Source organism: Serinus canaria, chromosome 4, assembly GCF_022539315.1.
Source record: "Serinus canaria isolate serCan28SL12 chromosome 4, serCan2020, whole genome shotgun sequence".
Lineage (NCBI taxonomy): Eukaryota > Metazoa > Chordata > Aves > Passeriformes > Fringillidae > Serinus > Serinus canaria.
The window spans coordinates 811-17,646 of NC_066317.1; the positions used below are offsets into that span (position 1 = coordinate 811).

The 16,836-nt window shown below is 51.5% G+C and overlaps 1 protein-coding gene across 1 annotated transcript; it reads right to left on the reverse strand.

Moving 5' to 3' along the window:
• Positions 1 to 715: 715 nt before the first annotated feature.
• BMP3 (bone morphogenetic protein 3) lies at positions 716 to 12,792 on the reverse strand. Its single transcript, XM_030239562.2, has 3 exons — positions 12,477 to 12,792; positions 4,418 to 5,307; positions 716 to 2,445 (listed from the first exon to the last, which is right to left on the reverse strand). Exons 1-3 carry the CDS (start codon positions 12,790 to 12,792, stop codon positions 2,254 to 2,256), a joined length of 1,398 nt encoding a protein of 465 aa, XP_030095422.2. The 3' UTR covers positions 716 to 2,253.
• Positions 12,793 to 16,836: the final 4,044 nt, after the last annotated feature.

Consider the following 16,836-nt stretch of genomic DNA (forward strand, 5'->3'; position numbering starts at 1 on the left):
AGAGAGATCAAAAAAGAGCAGGAACAGGGATTGGGACACAAGGATCCTTTGAGGAACAATGGCACGGGGAGCGCCACAGAGAATAAAAGGAAACACAAGTGAGGCATGGAGAAGGACAGAGAAAAAGATAGTGCCAAACACAGGGCAAGGACAGAAGGATACAGACACAGAGGGAAACCAGGACCAGAGGGGAAATGACCACGGCACGTGGGGCAAGATGCCTCTCCTCCAGTCACTACACAAGTGCAGCTTCCCTGCAGTTTCCTGCTCAGTGTCTCCTCCAAGCTCAGCAGGAGAACAAACAGGTACTCCCAACATCTCCTTCCCTTAGGCAGCACAGACCCACCGGGAGCACCTGGAATCCAAGGATGGATCTAAACGTGGGAGTCCCACTTGCTACTCTCTCCACCTTTTCTCCAGCTTAGCCCTGGGCTGGGAAACAAAAGAGAACAAACATTTAAAAACCAAACTTGAGGTGCCTTGAGGATGCCCAGGCCTGGGAGGAAGCCCTTCCCAGCAGCCTCTTGGCCTTTTCCCACTCTGAGGAACTGTGGAAATGCACATCCAGACCCGGGGCAGACAGCCTGGGATGTTTTCTGCACAACACACCCCACAGCCCCGAGCACCAGAAGCCTGAAGAGGTTCAGGAAAGGCTCTCCCAGGCAGCCTTGCATGTTCTTGGAAACGTCAGAGTGCCACACAGGAAAACACAGAATTTCATTTTAAAGCCATTTTATTTTCCGCTTCTCCGGAATTCCAAGCGCAACGTCCACATTTACTGAGGGAAAACAACACAGACGAGACAGGCTTATCCATCAGCAGTGAAACAGCCCTTCCCACTGCAGGTGCACTGTGGAGCTCCCCTACAGCCCCGGCAGTTCCTCCTTGCACTGACAGAGGAAACTGCACGGTTTGAAGAGTGCTGAGATAAACAAGGATACATTAGGACGGCCATGGATACAAAATAAATTAGAAGCATCAGTAAAATTTTCTTTCCATATACAAAATAACTTCTCTCTCTTGGGGGTGATTTTCACTTTTTAACATTGACAGTCTGTACACAGATAAACCTTTCCCCAGCAATCATTTAAAAATGCTGGTTTTACAAGGAAAAAGGAGCCACTAAACAACCCGTCCTGCAAACTCACAAGCCTCTCCTCAGCTGAGAGTGGCAATCTTGGGGACCAGCCCTGCCCCAGGGGTGACACCCTGCTGCTGATGAGCTCAGGGCCCCCAGAGGATGGAAGAAGAGAAAAACCACCCTGCCAGCTACATCAGAGCATGGAGCGCCCCGTCCAGTCCTTTCCTGAACAGCTCCATGGAGGGTGATTCCAGCACCTCCCAGGGCAGCCCCTTCCACTGCCTGACCATCCTCATGTCCAGCCTGACCCTCCCCAGGTGCAGCTTGAGGCTGTGACCCCTGGTCCTGACGCTTGTTACCTGGGAGAAGAGGCCACTGCACGACCTGGCCACATCACCCGTGCAGGCAGACAGCCCACAGGTTATTTGGAAGAGTGTTCCAGAACTCGTGGCCAACAAGTCATTGGGCCACCTGACTGAGGGGGCTATTTCCACAGCCCTGACCTGCTGAGATTCCGTAGCAGAATTCAGAGGGATGCCCTCAGCAGGGCTGCTTTGAGCTCCTGTGCCCGGGGCTGCCGAGCTCCCAAGAGCTGAATTACAGAGCACGTGTCAGCGGAAAGGAACTCGCACACGAGGTGGGTCACCCCCTACCAAGGTCACCCGGGCTTACCTACAGCTTTCAGCATGTCAGATGAGTTTTGCTGCCTTGCTGTACTGCTCTAAAACCCAAGGCAAGACATTTAGCTCTAAAATGAAGACTATGACATTTCTAACCTCCCCCCTCTCATTAGTACAGAGTTGAGAAGTACCAGGCTGTGCTGCTTCCAAAATCTTGTACAAAAATAGATCACTATGTCCTTTGGGCAGTGTCAAAAATCTGCAGGTCCTTCCTTCACCTCTCGCTTCCAACAGGTACAGTCAGGTCCCATTCCCAGGCCTTGTGTCTCGGTCAGAATCACGGACGAATGAAGTTTGTGTTCACTTTCCTTGGAATCGCTGCTTGGAACCCACCCTGCTCCCCTTCTCATTGACTGGATTTCGTTACATTTTCTTGTCCAAAGGAAATGCATTGGCAGTGCAAACACGAGGCAGGGATGATGAGAGTCCTGCCCACCCCCTTCCCCAGACAGCAAGCCATCACCCTGGCATTGCCCGCAGGGCTCCCAAGCGTTATCTGCACGCACAGGACTCCACTGTCATGTTGGGGTACACCTTCAGAACCACGTTCTTGTTCTCGTCGAAGAACAGGATACTGAGAGAAGACATTTTGTCAGGAACACAGCAAGGCTCGGGAATGCCGGGCACGACTCCGACAGCTCTGACAATGCTCTGGATGGTGGCGTGGTTGGACGGCTTCATGGCCTGCAAGGGAAACACACGGCACAACATGTCACTGCACCCACGCTGCCGGGGATTCACGTCCTCTGCAACAGCATCGCTTGGGTTTGCTCTGCACAGAAAGCACATCTGCCTGTTAAGTTAACCAGATGTCATTAAGGTGTTCATAAGAATAGAAAACCAATGCAGAGAAATTAAAACCACCAAGTTTTTCTCTGAACCCTGAAATGCTTCCTGATCCAAGTATCTGTACAAGAGATAGGTGGGCATGAAAAATGCACAGGATACAGCTTTTAGCCAGGGAGTTCTGCTTTGGTTTTTAGGGTTGCTCTTACACAGACCATCTGGGAATCAAAACACTTCAGTGTGTATCCCATCACATGTCGCTGAGAAATACACAGAACCAGGTCTTTTTGGCCAAATGTTCAATTTGCAGTTCTGCTGCAATGAGAGATGATTTGGTTCTGGGGAAAAAAAGTCAGTCTTAAGGGTTAGATGTGGACCTGCAAAAAGCACAGAACTAACTGAGAATTCCAGCTCATCGTCTCGTTTGTGCAGCATATTAGTACATGAGGTTCTAACTCCCCATCTAAGCTGATCAAAAACATTTCTGTTGGTTTGTTCTGAATTCAAGAGTACCTATACTCCTCAGCAGTAGCAGCCTGGGATGTAAAAACATGTTCTGGAATATCATGCAACTCAGATTTCTGTATCATTTCTGTCTTCAAAGGGAAGTGAAAGCTCTGGTAGCGCCCAGCCACGTTTCCCTTCTCAGCTGCTGGGCAGTATTCTCCCCAGAACAACTGGGAGCCCAACAGCTGTCCTGAGCCTGCTGATCAAGTGCCACAAGGTGGGACACCTACTGCCCTGAGGAGTGTCCCTGCAGCTGGGTTACAAGCAGGGCACACAAAGGCAGCTGCCAGCTCCTGCTCCTGACAGGAGAGCGTCTCCGTGGGCAAGTTCTATGCCAGGTCACGCTCCCAAGAGAGGTGGGTGGGACAGCAGTCAAACCACCTGGCTAGAACCAGGGCACGGCTACAAAACGCACATCTGGAGGTGCGGGGGACACATCTGTTCTCCATTACTCACCAGGTTGCTAACTCTAGGGGCTCACCCTCAGCAAGGCAATGTGATGCACCCAGAGGCACAGACCAGTCCGTAATTGCCTGAGGGTCAGGGTATCCCTCTGCACACACGGTCTCAGTCGTGGCAGATCCTGTGATGCCCAGCTTTGAAGCCTGCCCCTGCCCCTGGAGCTAGGAATGTCGTCTCCTCCTCCTCCAAGGAGAGGACCCTGCTTTCTGCGGCTTGCTTTGCCTGAGCTCCATCCCCTTGGGTGCAATTCTTCCACCCATCACTTTCAAAGGGCAGCTCCCTTGGCTCCTTAAGGCACTGAAATGCCACAAGTATTTTGGAACCAACTGCTCTGGCTTGACTGTGGCAGGACAAAGACTCTGGAATGAAATGCTGCAGTGAGCCCAAGAGCCCTGCCTTTCCTGGTGTTTCCTGCAGCTGTTACTCGTGCGTGCCCCTCGTTTTAGGCCAGCCTCAAACCCCATGTCCTGCTCCCAGGTTTAAGCAGCCTCCAGGACCTACTAAGATTGGTGCTAAAAAATGACACTGGGCTATCTAGGTCACAGGGCTAGGAGCACATCAGCCTCCCCTGCTGCTCACATGCTCGTACAAGCCACAGGATATTTTGCAAGTGAGCGAGCCTGGATCCCCTGCTTTTGGATTCCCTCTGTCCAGTGAATCACAGTCATTCACTCGACTCTGTGGCACCCCAGCCACGCCTGTCAGTGCCTGGAGCTGGAGCTCCCTGCCCTTGGGGCAGCCTTGCCACAGCCTGCAGTGGGGCTCTGGGCTCCTTTTGGCCGCAACAAGCGCTGCCTACCAAACGGCTTCCCAGACCTGGCTTGTGTCGCTGGCTGCCTTTCCCTGACGTGGCAAACAAAACGCCCAGGTTATGGTAACAGACAGTGAAAAAGCATTGTACCTTTGGAATTGGGAATTGGCATTCTCCTGAGCAGTAATAGGCGTCGAAGGACTTGGGGGAAATAATCCACTCGCTCCAGCCGATGTCTGCAAAATCCACCTTGAGATAGCGCCGGGCGCAGCTCCTGGGCTCGTTCCACTGCCTCCTCCTCGCCTTCTTCAGTGTCTGCTCGTCAAACTGCAGAGTCTGGCTCTTCTGCAGATGACTCTTCCTCTGCTTCTTCTTACTCCTGGCCCTGTCTGCCAGCTGCGGCTGGAAGGCCTTGTAGGGCTTTGTGCCCTCCCATGCCTGCTCCTCCCCGTACTGGTACCCGGCTCCTGGGAGCTCGTTGTTCTGCAGCGGCAACAGGACGTTGGCAGAGCGTTTCCTCCTCCTGTGGCCTTCCGGCTTGGGAAGGACCCCGGCCCGAGGATGACGGTGTCCCCGCAGAGTGGAGACAACGCTCTCTGGCTCGGAGATAGCGGAATCGTTGGCGTAAATCAGGATGTAGGGCTCGTAGGAGGAAGACGCCCTTTCCCAGGGATGATGGCCGGGCAGATCCATTCTAACGCTGATCAGCAGCTCGTTGTTTTGCTTGGCTTCGTGCAGGAGCCGAGTGATATCCTCCCACTGCCAGGAGAGGACATCCTGGTAAGCAGAGGAGACGTTGATGAGGAAGTGTCCCAGGCTGCGAGTCCGGTTCCCAGCTGAAGGAAAGGCCCAAACTGAAAGGCGTATCTGAATTTCAGGTTTCCCGTGCCAGTGAGGAGAGCAGCCACTGGGCTGGGAACAGTTCCACTTGACATGCAGCAGATCTCCAATGTAAAAATACACCGAGGCTGACAGGACATTTTCAGACTCCGTGAGCGATGTCAAGTTAAAAAGGTACACCTCCTGGCCCTCGGGGCTCCCTAGAAAGAGAAGCAATCATGTAAGAAAATGGGCATCTAAAATCTCATCCAGAGGGGACACAAGGCTGCTCTGACAGCCTTTGGGCTAAGCCAGATACTACTCATGCCTGAAGTTTGCCTCTAGAACAATCAGTTACCCTGGGTACATTTAGTCATTCCATCTTGGACACCTCATCCATTTTCATGCCAGAGTTAGAAGGTATTTACTCATACAGCTGAAGGCAGGCAGACGGTACTAGAGCATCCCTGGTGGCCCAAAGAAAGCCAATCCAAAAACCAGATTTCAGGGGTCGTGGGGTGGAACATGTGGGGGACTCTAATCCCCACAAGGTGCAACAGCAAGGCTCAAGAGGAAGGTGTAACTTTTCTTTTAAAAATCCCTGTGGGCTGCAGTTATCTCTGTCCTTCAGAGAAAGAGGAATACAGATCAGAATGTTAAACTGTAAAAGAAGGCTGGCAGGGAAAACTCAAATAGAGTGTAGCTAAGGTATGGTCTGCAGCCCTGCCCAAGGGCTGGAAACATCCTGACGTTAGGGAAACGAGGGCATGGAGAACTAAATGCTTTTTGGACACCGTGGCGTGTGAAAAGCCTCTCCAAAAGGGCCAGTCCAAGCAATGACCAGCACAGAGATGGCCATGGACTAGGGGCGACCAGCCACACGGCTCCCACCCTCCACACAAGGTAGGAAGTCCCTTGCCCAGCAAATGAAAACACCATTTCCAGTCCTCATCTTTCACAGACACTGACAATTTCATGTTCTGTGCAACATTCAGTGCCACCAGCCTGCAGTATCCCAACGGCCAGTGCCATTCAGCTAAGTGTGGCAAAAGCCTGGACTCTCCCTGTGCTGCCCCATCCCTACCCCAGCAATCCAAGCTGCTTCCTCCTCTTCTGAACATTTTCGTGTCATAGTATTCCAATCTGTACATTAAAAAAGCAGGAACTGCTGTACATTAAAAAAGCAGGAATTCACTAAAAAGAGAGAACCCTTCTACCTGACTTAGCAGAGGCACTGTTTCATGGAACTATGGAAAAGAACTCCATGTTTTCTTCAGGGGAACAGGGCCAAAACAGGGGAAAGGCCAAACAACCTAAGCAATCATCTTTGTTTACACGTTCAGCCTCATCTGACAGCAGAGCACATAGGTAACTTCCCAAGTGCTGAAAACTCACGTATCGCTATTGCAGATGCCAAGGGAACTATATTCACCTGGAATTCCATCCCACTTTTTATTCCTCAAGCCAAAACCAGCCCTTGATTTAGCTTGCACTAGGCATACGCGAGGACCTGATCTCTGCTTGGTTTGTAACCACTGATGCAACAAGGTGAATACATATTTTGGCAGAGCACTGAGTGGCTCAGCGCTCGGAGCCAGAATTCATGGTGTCTCATGGGCACTGGTTTGAGAAGTTATTATGTGAATCACTGCTGTACACTGAAGGACACGTTTTGATCTTAACTTTTATTACCAATGCCACTTCAAAAACCCGCCTGTTCCTAACTGGCATATTGACAAAGGAAGCTATTTTGGTTCATCAAGAAATTCTGGACAGCATGGGGTGGACACAGAGGGAGTCTGTAGTTTTGGTTAAAAGCTAAATTCCAGCCTGCAGCTCTATGCCAAGACGAAGCACTTGCAGTAGATGGTGCTCTTTTCCTACACAACCACCTCCAAGCTTCAGCAGCTCCGAGTTCTCCGAGCTTACCTCTGCAAAGTCACCTCAAAAAACAGTTACTAGTGGGCAGCACAGACATCTGTGGATTCACCAGCTTCTGCCTGGAGAAACCCAACCTGCACGACCTGGGGTTCCATCACAATTTGGGAGCACCGGGTCCAGCACACCACTTGTGCGACACCAATACCAACTCCCCGGTGTGAGCATTGCACTGAAATAAATGTTCCCCAGGCTAGAAATTAGCCTTAAAAATTACAGGCACACCAAGGAAGCTTTAAAATAACTATAAAAGAGTCTTTTTCTCAGGAAAATTACATTTAATTGAAACGAGACTTTTTGTTTTGCCTCACAGGACACGCTCTGCTGGAAAGCATTCCAGACTGTTTACTGGAACCCGGCTCCTGGCACTGCAGCTGAAGTACCTGTACCTGCTGGATCTCAGGGGCACGGCTCACACTTCCTCGCCTCCCCACACCAACCACAGCTGCAAGGAAGGCCTGTGACTGGCATTAAAAAACTGTTTTTAAGGAAGTGCAGTTGGTCTGTCAAGACTGACCTCGCTGGCACAGGCAGATTCCTGTCACAAGGGAGGGGGATTTCAGGCATCAATAAGCTGGAACGAGTCTGCTAACATGTGGTGTGTTCACCTTTATAGAGGATGCCCTGACATTTTTATGGACTGCCAAATCTATCCCACGGGTGGAAAAGGATGCAATAACGAGGACTATTCAGTTATACAGTCACCATTAGCCATCATTTAAAGGAGATGTTAAAGAGGCGCCCTTGTGCCAGGGCCCAGTTAAGAACGGATCGGCGTTTCCGGTGTAAAACCTTGTTCTCATCGCTTCACAGCCCACGTACAAAACTTCACTCGGAGCTGGAAACAGGAACAAGTTCCTCAACAAAAACAGATTTGGAAACCAGATTTTCTCTTTTCTCCCATCTTCCTCTTACTTGGCTGCTGCTTCCTAGTTACCAACTTGCGTTCTGTGCAAAAGGAAAAGATAGGATGCGGTTCTCCTTTTTGAGAGAGCATAGGACCGGGTGCCAAACTGGTTTTACTAATTCTTTCAGTAAAGCAGGTAAGATCACAGCAGCTAGCAACTTGATATAAAACAGCAGCAAGTTCACCACGGACTAAAGCTGTCATCTGCTCAAATTAACAACTTGTGTAGAAACAGCAATGCTGCATACCCAGGACCTAACCTACCTGAGGGTGTCAGGACACGAAACCCACAAATCTGCACATTGCACAGCCTAAGTGTGCTGCACAGTGGCCACTTGATCTCTTTTCTCTATATTTTAAGCAGGAGGACCACGGCAGGTGTGAAAACTAAACACAACACCTAGCTCGAAGCTAGCACAAGCCAAGCAGACTAAGGGGGTGCATCCACAGCAGACACAAATCCGGGCAGAAGAGCCAACCTGGCTCTTCCTCACAGCCACAACTCATCGCACGTGGGCTGCTGGGGTGAAAAGCAACTTGTGCCCAGCCTGTCCTCTGATGCCACAGCTCCTCACGCTGAGGCTATGTGTTCTAGAAACAGGGACTGGCAGGGAACTGCCAACACAGGTCGCTCACACGCGTGGCACCGCTCTCAGACACACAGTGACAGAAGCCAGAAAATTCTGTCCTGAGAGGCTGAACCTATAGATCCTGCCCATTTGCCTCAGAAGCTTGCAGATTTGGGCCCATCTGCCCAAATCTTAGCTTAATGTTTGTCAAGTTCCTGAAAAATACCAGGATGCTACTGCTTGCATTGTATTCACAGGGGAGCAGCAAAAATACAAAAGAAAAAAAAAAAGAAGAAACACAGAGAAGGAAAAAACACAAGTCTCCTGACTGGAAATTTGTCAAGCTCTTGTTGCAGAGAACCCCTGACACCACTGGTGCTCAGAGGGGCCAGCATTTGGCCCGGGCTGGTTTGTGCAGGCTGAGGGCAGCCGGTGAGCTCGGTTTGCGTGGGCACTTCGCACCGCAACAAAGCAAAGAAAGCCCTTTGGAAAGGGAGGAGAACATAGCTCTGAAACCACAAGAATTGGCCTGGGGGCAGCTGTAATACCTGAAATTACCTGAACTTCAGTCAATAAAAAAGAGTTTAAAGTAATTTCTGACTGTATAGCTTCACTATAACACCATTAGGAGGACCTTCCAATTAAAGGCAGGACTCATTTGCAAGCCGTGTTCCTTAAGTGATGCTAGGATTAAAAATGCTTTCAGAAGCAAACCTAATCTGCACTTGAGGCTTTTATCTTTCTGCTCTCTTTTATTTTTTCGCGCTGTATCTGACCTCCAACTCCTGAGCCTGGGCAGCCACCGGCACAGCTCTGGAGGCAGTGCTGAGGGTAAGCACATTTCTGCTCAGGTCTCTTTCAGGAGGAGAGAACAGCTGTGCACAGACACCGCTGCATGGGCAGGACCACAGCTCCAGAGTTCCCTTGCCAGAACCGCCCCAGGGCTCCCCCGTGGCTCACTTTCTTCCTGTGTGTCTCTTAGAGCCACAAGGGATGGAAAGCCACTCACTCCTGTGGCACCCACCCACAGGTAAAGAACTGGAAAAGGCCTGTCCAGAGCAACACAAGGACTACCAGAGACATCCCAGAAATGTCCTGCAACAGTGGGAAGAGCTGCTGCAGAAATCACAGGCTGCACATCCCTTGACTCAAATACAGAGAAACAAATCAGAGCACTTAAGTCCATGAGAGAGAACGGTGTTCAAGTGTAACTAAACACTCTGAGAAAGATATACCCACATCCTTACTGCACTCCTCATGGATTTCAGGCCTGGGGTTTCTTTCCAGCTTTTCATAGGCTCCTTTTCCTGAGCTATTCAATCTGTACAATTATGCTCCCAGATAATTCAGCAAGATTAACAGGAGATAAATTCACCTGAATGATGGCATGGACATTCATCAAAACCAATGGTCAAAAGCCCCAGCTCAAACAAGGAACAGTCCAACCAGGTTGTGAAGTCTGGTGCATGAGAGATTTCAGGGCAGGAGGCTTCAGAGAGGTGCCACAGGGGGCTGAGGCTCTGGTCCCATCCCCTCAGAGAAGTGAGCCCCAGCAAGAGAAACTTGCTTTTAACAGGAATGAGGATGCTTGTTTTGATAATCAGTCTTAGCTGGCTTTTGTCAGCTGTTGGTAACAGGGCCACAGCTCCACATGGAACACCACTGTTCTTGGACTCGAAACAGGGATGAGTTTCAACAAATCCTAGGAGCTTTTGGTCTCAGCACACAACACTCCAGAGCCTCAAAAATCTGTCTGCTGGGTTACCTGGGAGATTTGGGAAGAGCCTTTCCCATGTGCCGCAGAAGAAGCAGAAGCCCCTGCAGAGGAAAAGCAAGGGCAGAAAGGTTCCACAGCTACTCTTGAGAGCTCAGAAAATCTGTGCTTCAGAAAAGGAAGAGTTTCTCTCCTGAAAATGCCAGAATGAATTGCAAAGTTAAACTGCAAATGAAACCACTGAAAATTGGCTTCAAGACCTCTTGCTGTAGATGGAGGAGACACGGGAGGATCCTGGGGGAACTTCTGCTCCTAGCAGACAAAAAGCTGAGTCCTGAAGGGGCTGGCAGAGGGACTGGTAAAATGTGAATGAGCAACAGAAATGTCACGTATTAAAATAACTGATGTGTCCCATTAAGGACAAGGGGAAGCCCGTGGGAGACTGGAATTTGGAGCCAAGGAATGCAACAGTCAGAGCAGAGGACCTACAGACAAAGTACCTCGAAAGGGGAATACGCTGGATGTGCCATTTTGATGGCAGGCCCTGCCAGGCCCAAGGAGGAAGTCAGAAAAAGCCTTTCCATTGCACCCACTGCCCAGAGGAACACCAGACACAAGGGCTTTCTGGAAAAAGAGTTTTCTGCCATCAATAACCACACAAAATAAGCTGCTGCTGCTGCCAACGGCAAGAGAAAGACAACCGCTAACTGGTTAAATATTTTGCATAAATACTTAGTAAAGTGTCACCAATTTTTAAAACCAATTTTTTTGCTTGGGCACTCGATCTGTGGAAGTATTGGAGGAGGAGGAGAGGGATTAGCAAGCAGTGTGTTTATAGGACTGCTGCCACTCAACATCAAGTGAGAGTACAAATATAACCAGAAAGACCACAGAGATGGGATTTCAACCAATAACATTCTAGGTTTAGAACAATAAATGGCTTTAATGAGATATCCGTAACAGAGCAAATATTGCTCTGCTAGGGTCATTAACAACCTCCCCTGTTTTTGGGGGTGGGGGAGGATGGGGGTGTGCTGTAGTGATTTTACATCCTCTCCTCTTTTGGTAGGCTTAATTCAGCGACATTCATGGACCAGAGACTTCACCATGCAAACGAGCCATGTTAGAAAGGCAAGAGAGCTCTTCAGTAAGAGCAGCAGCTGGGCAGAGTCCTCAATGCTCCAAACCCAGGGTAATTACTCCTCTAAAGCCTCTCTTGTGGACAGAAATACTTGCAGGGTTGAAACCTTAGACACCAAAGCCACTCATTCCTCACTGTATTTGATCTCTGCATAGAGCTGCCTTATAAAAGACATCGCTGCTTTTGAAGAAGCAAGGAAGCCTGCTACCCACAGCTCTCTTTCCTAGGACCGGAAGGACCTGAAGCAAGCCACTGAAACTCACAGACAGCTCTCACTTTTGCTGATAGATGCGTGTCTAAGAAAAAGCCACTGGGTCAGTGCACCGGTGTAGAGAAAAGTAAGAGACTGGCAAATGGGGCTTGTGTGTGCGCTGTGACAGCTGTCCCACACGCAGCAAGGTTTTGGGGTGCAGCAGATAAGGGAAGGACATCCCACCGATGCTCATCTTGGGCTTCTGCCCATTTCATTTAGCCCTTGTGCAGCACAAAAACCACAAGAGGGAAAAACCACTAGAGGGAAGGGTTGGGGTTAGCACTAAGACAGCGAGGACTTCTCTCTCTGCTAGGACATGGTTCTTTTGAGATGCTGGCATGTTAAACACGTCCTCCTCCCTTACTGAAAATGTTTTTACATTTTCACCCATTTCTACCTGTGCATGCCTGTGTGTAATCATAGAGATGTGAGCGCCCCTTCCAAAGATGGCAAGATGAAGTATTTACTGCACCAAAGTCGTGCTTCAGCTGAACTCATCAGCCACTGCATCTCACTGTCAGTAAACCCCAAGCCATGTCACGGCTCCGTCAGGCACAGATCGGCTCCAACAGAAGCTACACGTGCAGAACACCACTAACACGCGGGGGACTCCGGAGAAGATCCGCTAATTACTCCACCTCCCTCGCATTGCACTCAGCGATCATGATGACAATGATGCTTGAAGCACAGCAGAAGCGGCAAGGCAATAATTAAAGTACAGGACATACCGCCAAACACGACTCCCCGCAGGAAGCGATACTCCTCTAATTCTCTCATTTCTCCCCGCCACCGCGCTCTCCGGGCACCACCCAGCGATGCTCTGACCCCGCGGGGCTGCCCCGTTCCCCCGGCCGCGGTGCGCACTCACCTGCCGGCAGCGGGCGGAAGCCGCGCACCGTGTTGCCCCGGCGGAGCCACGGCCCGGGCGGTGTCGGCGGGTCGCGGTACTGCTCGTAGAGCCGCAGCATGTGCTCCGCCACTCTGTCGGCCGCCGGCCGCCCGGGCCGCCGCTGCCCCGCGCCGTCCTCACCTGCGGCCGCCCGGGCGCGGCCGCCCCGCACGGCCCCCGGCGCGGCGCGGCGCCGCAGCCCGACCCGGCGGGGCCGCAGCGCGTCGCCCAGAGCCAGGCACAGGCAGCCCCATCCCAGGCACAGGCACAGCACCCAGCGGGCCGACCAAGCCATCCCGCCCCTCCGTCGCGGCGGCGCCCGGGGCCCCTCGGCGCGGCCGGGCGAGCCCGGGAATGAGCGGAAAGCGTGCTCGGGGCGTTCTCCTCCTGGAGAAGGAAAAATGGGGGAAAGGAAAAAAGGGGGAAAGGAAAAAAGAAACCGACAAAAAGCGGGGCGGAGGAAAGCTCCGCAGTCTGGACCGCCCTCCCTCGGCGGCGGGGAGCGAAGGGTTTTATTCCCAGCCGCGCAGGTTGCTGTCGGGGCAGAGGCGGCGGTGCTGCTCCCGGCACGGCCGGCACTCGGTGCAGCCCCGCGGGGGAAGCGCGGCGATCGCCCCGCCCGCCCTCGCTCCGGCGGGGCCAAGTGCGGGGAGCCGCCACCCCAGGGGAGCGCAGCCACGGGACGGGACGGAGGGAGGGGATGCTCTGGAAACTCCATCCCCTGGGCGGACGGCGGTCGAGGCGGAGGACGGTCCCCTGCCCGCCTCCACCCAGCCCCTCCCAAAGGCCGTAGAATAACGTGATCGCATTTATAAAAAAAAAAAAAAAAAAAAAAAAAAAAAAAAACAAAAAACCAAACCAGGAGTAGTAGCGCACTCACGCTTCTCCCCTGGAACGTCTACAGGCTCGGCTGGGAGCAGAGCCCAGTGCACCGCGGGCAGGTGGAAGCGATGCTCACCGGGTTGTGCTGGGGTTCTGCCTGCCTCTCCTGAGTACCAGTCACGCTGAGTGACCCTCGGCTTCCCTCACCCCCGGCAGAGGTGCCCTCAGCAGCCGGGAGCCCGTGGGAGGAGACGTGCACCCAGAGAAATCCTGCACGGCACGACCTCTCCACTACAGCAGAGCTCGGCAAGGTGTTCCTCGCTCGGCTGAGACAGTTCCATGTGCCTCCCGCACTTGCTGTCTTTCAGCACCAAAGGACAGAAATGTCTCAGCCTCACACCACAGCCCAGCACACAGGACGCTGTCCCTCAGCACATCTGCTTTGCAACAAAGGGGCGCCTTGTCTGTACCTCGGGCAGGGAACAGGCGGGAGGTGGAAGAGGAGGCTCGATGGCCGTGTCACAGTTCATAAGTGTGCTGGTTCCCAAGATCAGCTTGGTTTCTAAGTGAAGAAGGGAGACGATAAGATTGGCCTACAGACCCGCACATGGAGCTTAGCACATGGCATTTTCAGCACGGGGAATTCGGCTTTTCCACGGGCTACTGCAAGTGTATCATTATCCAGCCCCAAATAGAACACTACCACACACTGTGTATCGCCTCTCAAATTACACTGAAATTCGGATGGGCAGCAAGCACAGTTTTATGAGCCCTTCTGTAACTATGAGAGGCGAGTGCCCACCAGCAAGCAGGTAGGGAGGAAAGTGAAGACTCTCAACAGCACAGCAGTGATTTTTATATGCTCCCACATATGAAGACTCAGATACAACTCCTGGCAGTGACTCATCTTCAAACAGTGCCGAGGGACCAAAGCTGGCATCTCCAAATCCTATGTGTAGATGTGGAAACAAACACCATGTCACTATCCATGCAACTAGTACCATTACCTCTATTTTTCTCTAGGTAGGAAATGCACATTAAATGCAATATAAAAGCAAACAATACAGGTAAACATAATTCATAAGTTCATAATGAAAACATTAAGGTATAATTGCTTTTTCTTTTTGGACACAAGTAATAAAACCAATGCAGATCCGTGCAGAAAAACAACAAAATGATTTAAACTGATGGCTAAAAAATTCAGCACAAGCAGCAGTCCCTGGCTTATATCCATGGCAGACCTGTCAGTCCCAAAGAAGGATCTCTATGCAACTGGAAATTACCAGGATATCAGGATCATTTCAGGGTTTCAGCTTTTTCCTGCTCTTGAAATAAGCAACATAAAAAAAAAAAAATCCCCAAGCAACAACACACCACAAGTCTTTAAATAAAAACTGCCATAACTGAATCCTGTCCTACACCTACAGCACCAAGCCATTTGCTGGAAGATGTCATCTTTTGCACATCTCCAACACATCCTCTGAGCACCCTCCTGACTTTTGAGATGAGACCACTGTAAATCAAAAATTACCTGAGTTGAAAAAAAATTAAATAAACCCTCAGAGACACTGTGTATCTGTAACACCATTCTCAAGCAAAAGGGGATTGGACAAGAACTTCTAGTTCAACATGGAAGCTCAAGCACCCTCTGCCTGAGCTTTTATTTAAAATCCTTTGAGCGTTAGCAGAAAGCCCTGTTTATACAAAATTAAAACCAAATTCGGTTCCCAGAAGCTCACCCCAGCACCTGACTGCAGCTAAGTGTCTAAAAAAGAAAGTTAGCCCTACACAAGCCTATTGGAGCCAGCAAGGAGCGAGAAAGAGGACACGGCATGTGAAACAGAAAGGAAAAAGAGGCTTCTCGGGGCGTTAGGAGCCTTCTCTGAATCCCCCATGTCCAAAGAGCTGCCGCAGGCACACACAGGGTTTCAAAAACCCCTGGCTTTATGGGCTGTCCCTGTGACATATCACTCATTACACAGAGCTCTGCAGCTTGCAAAGTTTAAGAATATCCCCCACTCCGTGAGATTTTTAAATGCCAGAGCCTTGTGAGTGTACCATCCAAACCAAGTCGGGAGCTCCTCTCCACAGCTGACAGACTCTCACACCTGACCCCCAAGAGAACAGCACTTCTGCTCCTCTCTGCTATTCCTTTTCTGCTTCTTCCACACAAGTGTTGCAAACCAGTTATCCTGCCCTCCAGCTACAGCCAGCACAACTCCAGGCCTGAGCAGCTCCATCCTGATCACCACAGTCCCAGCCTGTGCAGCAACCTGGCCTTTTCATTCCTTACCCCCTGGCAGAGAGCAGGCTTCAATCCAAAATAAGTTTATTTAAATGGTGAGCAAGTCCCTTGCCATCGTCAGGGCCAGCCTCGCCGCCCTCCAGCAGCCCCTTCCCAAGTGCTATTTCAAACCTCCACCAAAACTTCAAGGTTTATCACTTTCTCAGAGCTTGCCACAGAATGCACAACCCAGTAACTTTGCAGCTACTTGTTCCCTTTACACAAGCACTCGGAAGTCCCAGGGAACAGGAAACCACAAATACTCCTTCTAGAGGAAATGAAATAATTACATATTTGCATAACAAAGTGATATTAGCAAAATCTGTTCAGCATGTGAAGGCTAACCCCACACTCGTGCTGCTATTGGCCTGGCTCTCAGCTGCTGCAGAGCTCGCTCCGCTGCTGTGGCTCCCGCATCCAGCTCTCCTGGCTGTCATCTGGAGAATTCCCCACCGTGGCTCCGCTCCAGCCCTCCACACATCTGTCTGGCCGTCTCAGAAGGGCTTCTGTGTGCCCTGCCATGGCAGGGCTCCTGGCACCGACTCCTTGGGTCAGTGGCACCAGCTCTGCCCCAGCCGTGCGTTCCCAGCCCCACTCTTAGCAAGCCCCAACCCACGGCTCTGCTGTGCTGTCCTGCATCCAGGGACCTTGTCTCGTCTCCCTGGTCTGTATCACTTCCTTGCATCCCTGACACACACACCTTCCAGGGTACGCCAGGTACAAATGAGAACGCTGAGCAGCTCGTCATCCAGCAACACTTGGAACCACGGCACCGATCCATCAGTGCTCGGAACCGTGCCCCGTGGACCTGAACGCCCCGCGCTGGCTCTCCATTACTGGAAACAAGGAGGCAGGTGCTCCTCGTCACATTCCTGCTCACAGCCCCAGAGATGCACACAGGGAAGGAACAGCCTCGCACGAGGCAGGCCAGGGTGGGAAGCCCCGAGCAAACCCTCTAGTGCACAGCCATTCCCTGTATTCCCTATGCTGGCTTTTCCAGGCTCGCCAGCTGGGCTGGATGTTTGCTCAGGTGGCCAGCAGCAGCCTTCCCCCTGGAGGGGCCCTCCAGCAGGAATTCTCCTCTCGGGCCCCGGGATCACACGTTTCTCTGGCCGCAGAGAAGCTCTGCTGCAGGACCGGCAAGAACTCTGCCTGGAGGCGAGCTGGAATAAAGCACGCCTTGAGGGAACAACAGCCAAGGAACAAGACCCATGCTCCCCTTCCGTGCAGAGC